The 11,053-nt window shown below is 37.6% G+C and overlaps 1 protein-coding gene across 1 annotated transcript; it reads left to right on the forward strand.

The window, feature by feature from the left end:
- Positions 1-9,486: 9,486 nt before the first annotated feature.
- On the forward strand, positions 9,487-10,593 carry LOC109423707 (zinc finger protein 878). The gene is made up of 2 exons (XM_029878563.2): positions 9,487-10,106; positions 10,163-10,593. The coding sequence occupies exons 1-2, from the start codon at positions 9,786-9,788 to the stop codon at positions 10,367-10,369; spliced, it is 528 nt and encodes a 175-aa protein (XP_029734423.2). The 5' UTR covers positions 9,487-9,785; the 3' UTR covers positions 10,370-10,593.
- Positions 10,594-11,053: the final 460 nt, after the last annotated feature.

Raw genomic sequence — 11,053 nt, forward strand, 5'->3', positions numbered from 1 at the left:
TATATCCTTTTATCGTTTTATTTATTGAGAAGTACATTTCGTCTTTTTTAGCATTTGTGCTCGCAATTCTCTCCACCGTACCCTATGGATTGCAAAATGTGTTTGTGTGTTCGATTTCATACCATAGGGTTGTGCCATTTGGGCAGGTGTACCTATTTTGGGCACTTGCCGATATAACTAAGTCAATTTCAATCTGATTGATTTGAAGTTTTGTACAGAGTTAGATACTGTACGTGGCTAACTCTATACAACAATTTAAATCAATCGGTTTGAAATTGACTTAGTTATAACGGCAAGTGCCCAAAATAGGTACACCTGCCCAAATGATACAAGATCCTATTATTCATTTATCTGTGGAGCTTCGTGGTCGTGCGGTTAGCGTCACCAAGCGCATAATCGTACCATGCCATGGGGTGAGGGTTCGATTCCCGCTCCGTGTGATGAAACTTTTCGCAAGAAATGTTTCTTCCTCGTATCCACTGGTGCTCGTAATGTATGTCGTGTCCGTTGTCTAGTGTAAAGTTTCGTACAGTCTGTACAGCCTCTGGCTGAAGACGGTGTCCGTGTCTTTTTATTTAATACAACATCTTAACTTAGATAAGACCAGTGCTGAAAATGTTATTTCGACATATGATTATACATGATTAATATCAATTATTGACGTTTTTCAAAGCTAATCAACGACATTTACCTTAAATATTGGAGATTGAGTGGTTTTTCCGTGACTTTTTTGTAGAACTGATCCAGCTGCACAAGTTTTTCATATGGGTAATTCTCGCTGAGACCGGCCCACTATTTACACCTTGTCTTCAAAAATGTTTAAGGTGCCGATTTTCTGAAAGCCCTCGCCTTAAAAGTAAGAAAAATGCATTTGGTTACTCAAATTGATGGACCCCCCGTTAGTTAGAGCCACAACAATTTTTGCAGACCCCTCGATTTTGGTCAAATGGTGGCTCACTAAAACCGTTATAACTCAAAAGTTTCACCGAAAACCACCTCAAAACGAAATGTTGTTAAAAAGAGGAGAGATAGAGCTACTATTTACAATAATAAAAAGTTGGGTCGGCCATATTGATTTTGGCCGCCATCTTGGATTTTTATACCAAAACATTTTTTTCACCATGAGGGCAACCACCGATTTTCAAAATTTTTACATCAATTAAAAGTTGGGACATTTATACATAACATATCAAAAAATTAGAGATGTCTTTTTCTTCTTTCAAAAGTTATCTACAGTTTTGTAAATTAAGCCACGTTTTCTCCATACATTTCCATGCGCACCGGCAGAGACATACAACAGCATCCGAGTTTACGCCTGCATGTATACACAAAGGCGCGTGCCGCAAAATTTGGCCAAATCGGAGGTGCGTTTCCGTTTTTGACTGTTTCTCAATGATGCGGGCATTGTTTTTATTACTTTTTTAGTGTTTTGAAAAGCTTAAACCTTCAACTTTCCATTAGTGGGTTCAGAATTTTAATTCGTGTTCGTAAACACTGCGAAATAACGCTGCATTTATGTAAACGGTCGGCACCGGGCCCAGTGGTATGGTTTACAAAACGGCAGATAACTTTTGAAAGAAGAAAAAGACATCTCTATTTTTTTGATATGTTTTGTATAAATGTCCCAGCTTTCAATTGATGTAAAAATTTTGAAAATCGATGGTTGCCCTCATGGTGAAAAAAATGTTTTGGTATAAAAATCCAAGATGGCGGCCAAAATCAATATGGCCGACCCAATTTTTTATTATTGTAAATAGTAGCTCTATCTTTCCTCTTTTCAACAACAATTCGTTTTGAGGTGGTTGTTGAAGAAACTTTCGAGTTGTAACGGTTTAAGTGAGTCACCATTTGACCAAAATCGAGGGGTCTGCAAAAATTGTTGTGGCTCTAACTAACGGGGGGTCCATCAATTTGAGTAACCAAATGCATTTTTCTTACTTTTTAGGCGAGGGCTTTCAGAAAATCGGCACCTTACACGTTTTTGAAGACAAGGTGTAAATAGTGGGCCGGTCTCAGCGAGAATTACCCATATACCATATTTTCAGGTACAGCTTCAAAAATGAGCTGTAGGTGATTGATTCTAGATATGTCGAAATGACTTTTTCAGCACTGGATAAGACTGAGTCCACAATACTACACCACCCATTTCAATTCGCTGCTGCTCCACTCCGCCTACGGGAACATTCTACCCTTGCCAAATTACTCGCTGCCTGGTTCGGCTCACCTTGTCCGCTGTGCTCCACGTCGTCGTGTACCATCCGGATTTCTAGCGAACACAATCTTTGCAAGGATCGCTATATTCAGCATTCTTGCAAAACACCATGCCCACCGTATCCTTCCACCGAAAGCGAAAGCGGCGGTGCTTCATAGATGACACCTGAAGTAAGATAAAGGAGCGAAAGAGAGCCGTGAAAGAGTTAGCTGAAACACGAGGAGCCAAAGCCGTAGTCCGTCAGCGCTATTCGGCTCTGGAGAAGGAAGTGAAACGTTCATGTAGGCAGGACAAACGAGCGTGGGTGGGCTCCTTAGCCGAAAAAGACGAGAAAGCAGCAAATATTAGCGGTATTTTTCTCATTTATGATGTCTTCGCAGATGGACCTTGGTACGAGCACTTTGAAAACCTTTCGTAGCGTCGGCCAGGCAACTTACATCTCAGTACAATCCGCCAAGAGTCTCTTGATGTCATCGACCAAAAGTTTGGGGTCACCTCTCAAAATGATGGATCGGCCAAAAGTTTGGGGTCACTATCGTAAAACATGGATAAGTGATTTGTTGATATCTTTGTCATCTTTCATTCAATTTTTATTATTCTTGGCTTATTTGAAACAAAATGAATGGTACTTACTGCATAGACATTGAACCACACATATTTGTTAAAATTTACATACTAAGACTTAAAATTGATGAAATGTGCAAACTTTACATAACATTTTTAAATATAAAAATCGTTGAATACGTTAAGTTAAATACATCAAACGTAAATTTAGTTAATTATCTTTGAAATGAGCCAAAAACAATGAAAATAGAACTATAGATGACGAAGATATCACCAAATCACTTTTCCATGTCTTACGAAAGTGACCCCAAACTTTTGGCCGATACTTCATTTTAAGGGGTGACCCCAAACTTTTGGTCGATTACATCAAGAGCTAATTTACTTAATAACTTTTTACTAGATTTTTTAGCCGAATTCGGCAAAAAGTAGTTGTTGGGGGTAGTCATCTCCAGTTCGGCCAAACTCATATCGAAAGCTTCTTATCACAATATACATATAATCATTGTGCGAAATACTACTTATGAATGTGTTGCCAGTTTCACCAAATTGACTTCAAGCGCGCCGCAACAGTAGTTATGCCGGGGCCCGTGGCGTAGTGGCTACACGTTTGCTTCATAAGTATTGTTCGTGCAGTTGAAAATCGGAATTTTTGACACGCGAAAATCGATTTTTCTCCTAAACCGTGTGTCGGACATACGTCGGGCACAGTGCGCTGGATAGAGGACCAGGTCCGCTGTCCAGCGCACTACGTCGGACGTTAGGTTTCACGTATGGATTTTGAGAAAATACGATTGTCGGGTGTGGGGAAACTTCGGGTTTCAACCGCTACGACAATAGATGGTCATGGGTTTGATCCCAGTTCCGGCACTTTCGTCTGTTGCTCTTTCACCCTGAGCGCAGCTGACACTGACCCTCTTCTGAGCCAATGGCTCAAATGGACCCGGATACTTGGACATCGGTGAACGGCAACACATCAGCTTCCTCGTGCTCATCATTCTACCATGATAGGGTAGAAAGTGAAAGCAGCGCAACGGCGACCAGTTGGATATAGTATAATTAGAATAGAATACATTAAGGCGCTGTACAAATAGTAAGTACAGTAGTATGGGACACGCTTGTATGGAAAAAATAAATCCTCGCTCCAGTCGACTTTTTCGATTCCATTTAGGTCCCATATGAACTGTGCAAAATTTCAGCGCAATCGGTAAAACTATAATTTAGCGCAAGCGGTTCAAAGTTTTCATAGGATTTACTATGGGAAAAGCTACACTTTCAAACAAAAAATCCCAGAGGTCACCCTTTGTCTCCTTAATTCAAATCGATCAACGCTTCCTGTAGAAATAACATTGATGAAACTTTCCTTCGAAGACCGCAAAACGATTGGGTGCTTGTGGAAAAAGTTATTGATTTATTACCGATTAGTGATCCAACGAACGGCTTTTTGTTTTGTTTTATCAGCAGCACTGCTGCTGCCGTTGTTGCATGGGGTGGCGGGAGGCATCACCACCCCCAGAAACAGCAGCAGCCAAGGCAGCAGCTACAGTGCTGCTAATAAAACAAAACAATAAGCCGTTCGTTGGCTCACTAATCGGTAATAAATCAATAACTTTTTCCACAAGCATCCAATCGTTTTGCGGTCTTCGAAGGAAAGTTTCATAAAGGATTTTTCTACAAGAAGCATTGATCGATTTGAATTAAGGGGACAAAGGGCGACCTCTGGGATTTTTTATCTGAAAGTGTAACTTTTCCCATAGTAAATCCTATGAAAACTTTGAACCGCTTGCGCTAAATTATAGTTTCACCGATTGCGCTGAAATTTTGCACAGTTCATATGGGACCTAAATGGAATCGAAAAAGTCGACTGGAGCGAGAATATGATGTTTGTCCCATACTAAAGTACAGCTTCCAATTGGAATCGCTCACGCAGTGCCCAAGTGGACAAAAAGAGCAATAAAATAAAGGGCGAACACGATGAAATTGCCACACAGAAAATATTGTACACGAAAAGAAAATTAATGATTTTAATTATTAGATTTATGTTATAAAGTTCATGCCACTCTTGCTTATAATCTTCATTACACCACTTTATTTGTTTTAAAACAAAACTTAATGCAATGTATAACACGTCCTAGTGAAGAGTATAAGTTTTGCCTAATGGCAAAAATATATTAGGCAAAACTTATACATTTAATAATGTTTTGGATTGAAAATTTCCAACATGGTAGCCCGGGTAGAGGTGAAATACTGACGATCAAAACGTGATATTGGTTTGATTGATATAAGAGATAAAAGATCTGAAAATAATATCTTAAAAATCGGCACCAACATTTCAAAAGGGCGTAACTACATTTACAACCAATGCCTTCTCACAAAGCTGTGGAGCGTATACCATCCCTCTCGAGCAATCCACTAGCACAAATAGAAAGATAAAATCCTCCTCTTTCGATTAATGGATGTGAATTGCGTGAGATGAATGAAATACGACCCACAGCTCTGTGAGAAGGCATTGGTTGCAAAAGCAGTTACGCCCTTTTGAAATGTTGGTGCCGAAATGTTCCTGGAACATCTGAACGATATCAAAAATTGATATTTCAAGATCAAACGAATAGCTCGCTGCTATTGGTTAGATCTTACAAAATCTAAATATGATATTATGATGATGTTCCAGGAGTAAATTTTTGATTTTATTTTTTGATCTTTTATCTCTTATGTCAATCAAACCCATATCACTTTTTGATCTCCATATCAAAATATGCTATTATTGAGCTCTTTTCCTCTACTCGGGAGTCGACGCAGAAAACAAAGGAAAGCTTGTTGCGCCTCGCACCTCTCAGAGGAATTTTGGTAAGACAATTGAATTATTTAATTAAATGCATCATTCGATAATCTATTTGTGCTTCCAGGTATCATCGTTGGAATTGACTCGGAATTTACATGCATGCATACGAAAAATGTTTTTACAACCAATTTTCAGCGGTCGGCTGCGTGGTTGCGGCTTGGGTTGCGATTCATTGAAGCTTCATGGAGGTTCGCAAGTACGGAAATGGCCATTCTGAGCCGTGATTCTGGTGAAGCTCCTGCAAAACAACTTCCGTGAACCCTTAAATGGAGCGTCTGCCTCGGTGTCTGCGCCACTCGCAGGTCCGTGCTATCCCGCGGGACACTCAATCCCAAACTCGATGTTTGGTACTTTGTTTAGCGGATAAGTTCGTCAAAACTACAAAATTGCTGAACACTCGGTGCTTTTCTCGAGCCTGTACTGAACATTGCATCAGAAACTACTGGCGACTGCTATTTTTCAAGATCATATGCTGTGTACGGTGAAAATAATTGCTGATATGCTCAGCACATCTAAGTTCTCCCCTGTAGTCAAAAAGTTCGGTAAACATTGTTACTGATCAGTCAGCTATCTTGAACTTTTCACTGAATGGTCGTTATTTTATTACCGTACGATTGTTAATCATGGCAGAGCTGTCAAACTGTTACAACGCACGCCATCTTATTCTATTCTGTGTGCAGTGAAAGTAAAATTACGAAGTTTTAAGCGGATAAAGTATAATTTTAAGGCTGTGAAAAACAAAATTGGAAGGAATTATCGAGTGCATATAACAATGTGATGTAAGCACAAAGAACATCAGTGTAAGTACTTTGATTTTCATGTTTCTTTTTCCTTATAGAAATGCGCATCGGTAAACGAAAATATCGTGTACTTTTTCTTCTGGCGACGTCACCATTCGAACTCAAATGCACCACCAAGAAAGAGTTTCTATAAACAAACAGTGTAATTTTATTGTATTTTAATAAAGGGCTGGTTTCAGCATAATAATTATCTAAAACATGCTCTGATTGCTTGAAACTCGTCGAAAAATACTGAGCTTCTCAGTTATTTGTGGAATAAAAACAATCCCATTGTAACCGAACTTCGTCAAAAAAGTACTGGGCTGGTCAGCTATCTACCTGACAAATGCATATATGGTTTAACCGAACGGTTTTCAAAAAAATAGCTGGGCTGTCTTCAAACTATAGCAATCGCTTCAGTTATTTTTGACAGTTCGTTGAAGCGCCGCGACTACTGAGAGCTCAGTAATTGTTTAAATTACCGAAATGATCGCCGAGCGCTCAGCTGTTATAATCTCGTCAAATATATTGCTGAGTTCGGCAGAAAAAAGTTAGTGTGCGACAAGCAGCAGGAGAGGGTTAATGAACCAGAAGGGTCCGCTCTGAGCAGGAGATTATCAAGGTCAATCTGGAGATAAAGGAGATGATGAAGCAGTTGGACTCCAACAACATTGGCATTCAGGCCAACAACCCGTCGTCGCTGAGCTACCGTCGTCGGAACAAATTAATTATGCCAGCTGTGGAGATCGGTCCAGAGTGCTCGTTTGGATGGTGTTCTAAAATTTCTTACTCCGACGGAGTATGTGTTTCATTTTAAGCAATAGAATAAACCATTTAAAAATAAACATCAAAATAATGTTTTATTTTATAATCAATTTTGGATTTAAATCTAAGTGAAAAGAACGGTCAAGCAATCAAAACAAAACATAGTATTGCCCGTTATGAAGATTTATAGATTCAGACGCAAATAAATGATTAGGCGCATTTTCAGCGTAGATGCGTTAGAAATGTTTGTTTACAATGTAAAACTAGCACCAAATGTGTACCTAACAACACAGCGTAAAATATTCACCAGGACGCGGTCTGGTTTTATATCTGTGAGCCCACGCAAGAAAAATCCACGCAACTAATTTTCGCGCAGGAGTCTAAACAGGTGGAATCTCCGCAATATATTCTATAAGTTTTATCCTATAACTTATACTAGACGTGTATTAATTACTATTAGAAAAAGAACATGAAAAATATAAGACAAGCTTATACTCTTCATAACGTTTTTCTAATAAGATTTAAAAACATTCTGCATACTTTTCATTGGGTAAACGAAATGGCAAAAATTTATAACATTTTCTTATACATATAATAAGGATTTTTCTTTTCGTGTATAACTTTTGATTGCGTTCGTCAAAATAGCTAATTTTTTGACCATGAATAGTATATTGTGTGTAGCTAATACCATAAAATTTTCATTAAAATCGGCTGAGTATTGGCGCATATATTGTCGATATCATAAAATGAGATTTTAGAAAATTTGTGCACCCATTTCAAAAAATTACTTAGTCTATAACTTTTTTGTTACCTCATCAAAACGTTTGAAAATTTCACTTGATATTTCTAACTTAGTATCAATTAAGTGCTAAAAATTTGATCGAAATCGGTTCAGTACTTTTTTTAGTAAATATCCAAAGCTCAAATCGCTTCAAGGTAAATTTTAGGTACTTTTTGACAATTTTTAGTTCAGTGTGCACTAATTTGACTGTAGAACTGGTAACACTATCCCGATTTTTATAAAACTTTGTCAGTGTAAAATTGTTGTGTTAAACTGTTTACAGTGAAAATTTCAGCCATTTTTGTTGAGTATTTTCACAGTAAGAGCAGTTTGAATTTCACTATACCAAAACCACATCTGCTTATTGTGCCATAGTGCGACATATATGGCTATAACTTTTTAACGGTATGATCAAAATGAATGAAATTTTGACAAATTACTTCTACATACATACTTTACGTATATAATTTTTTTTTATTAAAATCGGTTCAGTATTTTTGGCGCCAGCGTTGAAACGGCAAAAAAGTGATATTTTCCAAAATGTTTGTTTGCACAAGATTCTCCAGTGGCAATTTCCTTGTTTCAACGATATCTCTGTCAATACTCAACTGATTTTAATGAAAATTTTTTGGTATTAGCTACACATAATATACTATTCATGGTAAAAAATAGCTATTTTGGCGAACGCAATCAAAAGTCATACAATATTTTCTGTGTGGCAATTTCATCGTGTTCGGACTTTAGGTTAAGTGAAAGAAAAATAAAAAAAAAGTAGTTGAAAGCTAATAGAAAATAGATTATATTACCGCTCTCATCTTAAAATTTTGTCGACCTAATTTCCAGCGATACTGCCGTAAGTTTATATTCATTTTTTTTTTGAAAATTTGGCAACTTTGGGTTAAGTTTACATACAAATATTTTTGTAAAAGTTCAACCTAAATCATGTACAAAGTTACTTTGATATGTTATCTTTCGAATGAGACCTAGGATTTTGAAATCGGACGCAAATTGGCGAAGGTATGGGCTTAAAGAATGACATGTTTTTGAGGGGGTGACCCCAAACTTTTGATCGGGAGTGTATGCTCTAAATCTTCAGAGCGGGGAAAATATACTTAGTGCTGCTCTAGTGGTGTGTAGCAATGCAGGCTTTCCAGGTTTACTCTGGTTCACGGTTAAAGCGTTACTGATTAAGGTTGAAAAAACTTGCTTTCAATATTTCATACAATCTTTAATACAAGAAAATTTAAAGCTCGATTTATATTACTGATTAACTTAGGTGATATTTTTAATTTTATTGGTTATTATATTTACTTTTCAAATGTATGCCTATAAAGCATATTGTACAATGAATGTTGTATAAATTATCGATGAATCCTAATATATATTTATTTATAAATAAACTTACAGGAATCAACAGCATTAGCAAGTGAATTAGTCCCTTTTCAAATGTAATTCATTTGTCACTCTGTTAGGATACCTTATAAAAGCTGTCATCTCTATTATTATTTTTGCCAGTTGATATATCTATATATATAAAAATGCAGTGGCATACGTGGGACCGCGCATAACTTGCGAACGGATGGTCCGATTTGGGTAGTCTAAGTTTTGTTCTGTTTGTTTTCACCCAAGGAAGGTTTATGAGGCCTAAAACATGGGAAAATTGTGAGTCTTTGAAAATCGGGTTTTCATACATTTGGAACGGGGACTTGGTCTTGGCTAGAAACTTGAAACGTCAAAAAACGCAGTAGGCAAGACAAAGTTTGCCGGGGACAGCTAGTTTAATATAATCGAACACAACATTACAGTTTTAACGTTATATTATCTGAACCAGCAAAACCGTATAAAATGGATTCAAATGATACCGCCGATCCTATAGAGGACATCCCGATAATATCTCAAGGAAGTGATAACCCGGTTCATTGCCCAATTTGTTCGGAATCGTTCTCCTGTGATAAGTCGTTTTTCAAGCATAAAATGACCCACTCTTCGGACTATCGAGTATACGACATGGAGCGAAATAGTCGAACTTTTAAAGTGCACGTGCGAATATACACGTGCGATATATGCGAAAAAGTGTTCCGAAGCCTGACAACCTACGAAAAGCATAGGAAAGTGCGCCATACCAAAGAGGGATACATTTGTCCGCGTTGTGGCAAAATATTCAAGGTATGTGAAATGTGGTATCACCGTTTGAGAGTAGTATTTAATTTTTCACTTTCCAGGATGTAAAGTACATGAGAATCCACATGCGGACCCATTCCGGCGAAAGGCCATACGAGTGTAACATGTGCGAAAAGACATTCACCCGATCGATTATACTGCGGCAGCATATGCAGACACACCAAAAAATAGGAAGCCATAAATGTGAATTCTGTGCCAAGTCTTACAAACGAATGGAAGACCTTCAGCGGCACTATGAAGTTCATTGATTTTTGACTAATAAATATTTTTTGTATATTAACAATTTTATTTCAATATAGATATATTATGTCATATTTATAGGTTCCGTAATCTGGGGGTAGTTGATCCACGGCCTTCAACAGCTGAAGACGCTTCAATTCTGTTTCAATGGCATAATGTTGGACGTAAATCTATTGTGTGAATATATTTGAAGACTTTTTGAAGGTTATCATGCCAATTGTATCAGATTTTACATAGAAATATCGACGTTTTTGGATATGACAAAGCCACAGTTCAAACTTTCAAGACCACAAATCTGAAGAACTAAATAACGGTATGAGCTGAAAAGTTGATCGATTGGTTACTCGCTGGTGGCGACAAATCGATCAACTTTTCGGTGCAAACCAACAATCGGTTCTTCAGATTTGTGCTCTTGAAAATTTAAGATGTAGCTTCGTCAAAACTTCACCTTAAAACTCGGTAAAATATTCTTTCAACGAATCGCCTCCCATCAAGGCCTTGTATGTATGACAGATGACTCTTAAAACAGTTTTATTAATTCATGGTAGGCTTATTAATCATAGTTTTGATTTGAAATTGATATTAACATATACTGCCCTCACTCGCATAACAGTTCCATATTAATAGGAAACCCAGCAAAAATGGGACTGTTATGCGAGTGGGGGAGTATAAGTTTAATTAGGAAAAAATAT

Source organism: Aedes albopictus, chromosome 2 (genome assembly GCF_035046485.1).
Source record: "Aedes albopictus strain Foshan chromosome 2, AalbF5, whole genome shotgun sequence".
In the NCBI taxonomy this organism is placed as follows: Eukaryota; Metazoa; Arthropoda; class Insecta; order Diptera; family Culicidae; genus Aedes; species Aedes albopictus.

What these genes read in the sequence shown, in the direction of transcription:
- LOC109423707 (XM_029878563.2), top strand. Translation starts at nt 9,786, where the DNA reads ATGGATTCAAATGATACCGCCGATCCTATAGAGGACATCCCGATAATA. An exon ending in GTTGTGGCAAAATATTCAAG is followed by an intron (nt 10,107 to 10,162) that starts GTATGTGAAATG and finishes TTCACTTTCCAG; the next exon opens with GATGTAAAGTACATGAGAAT.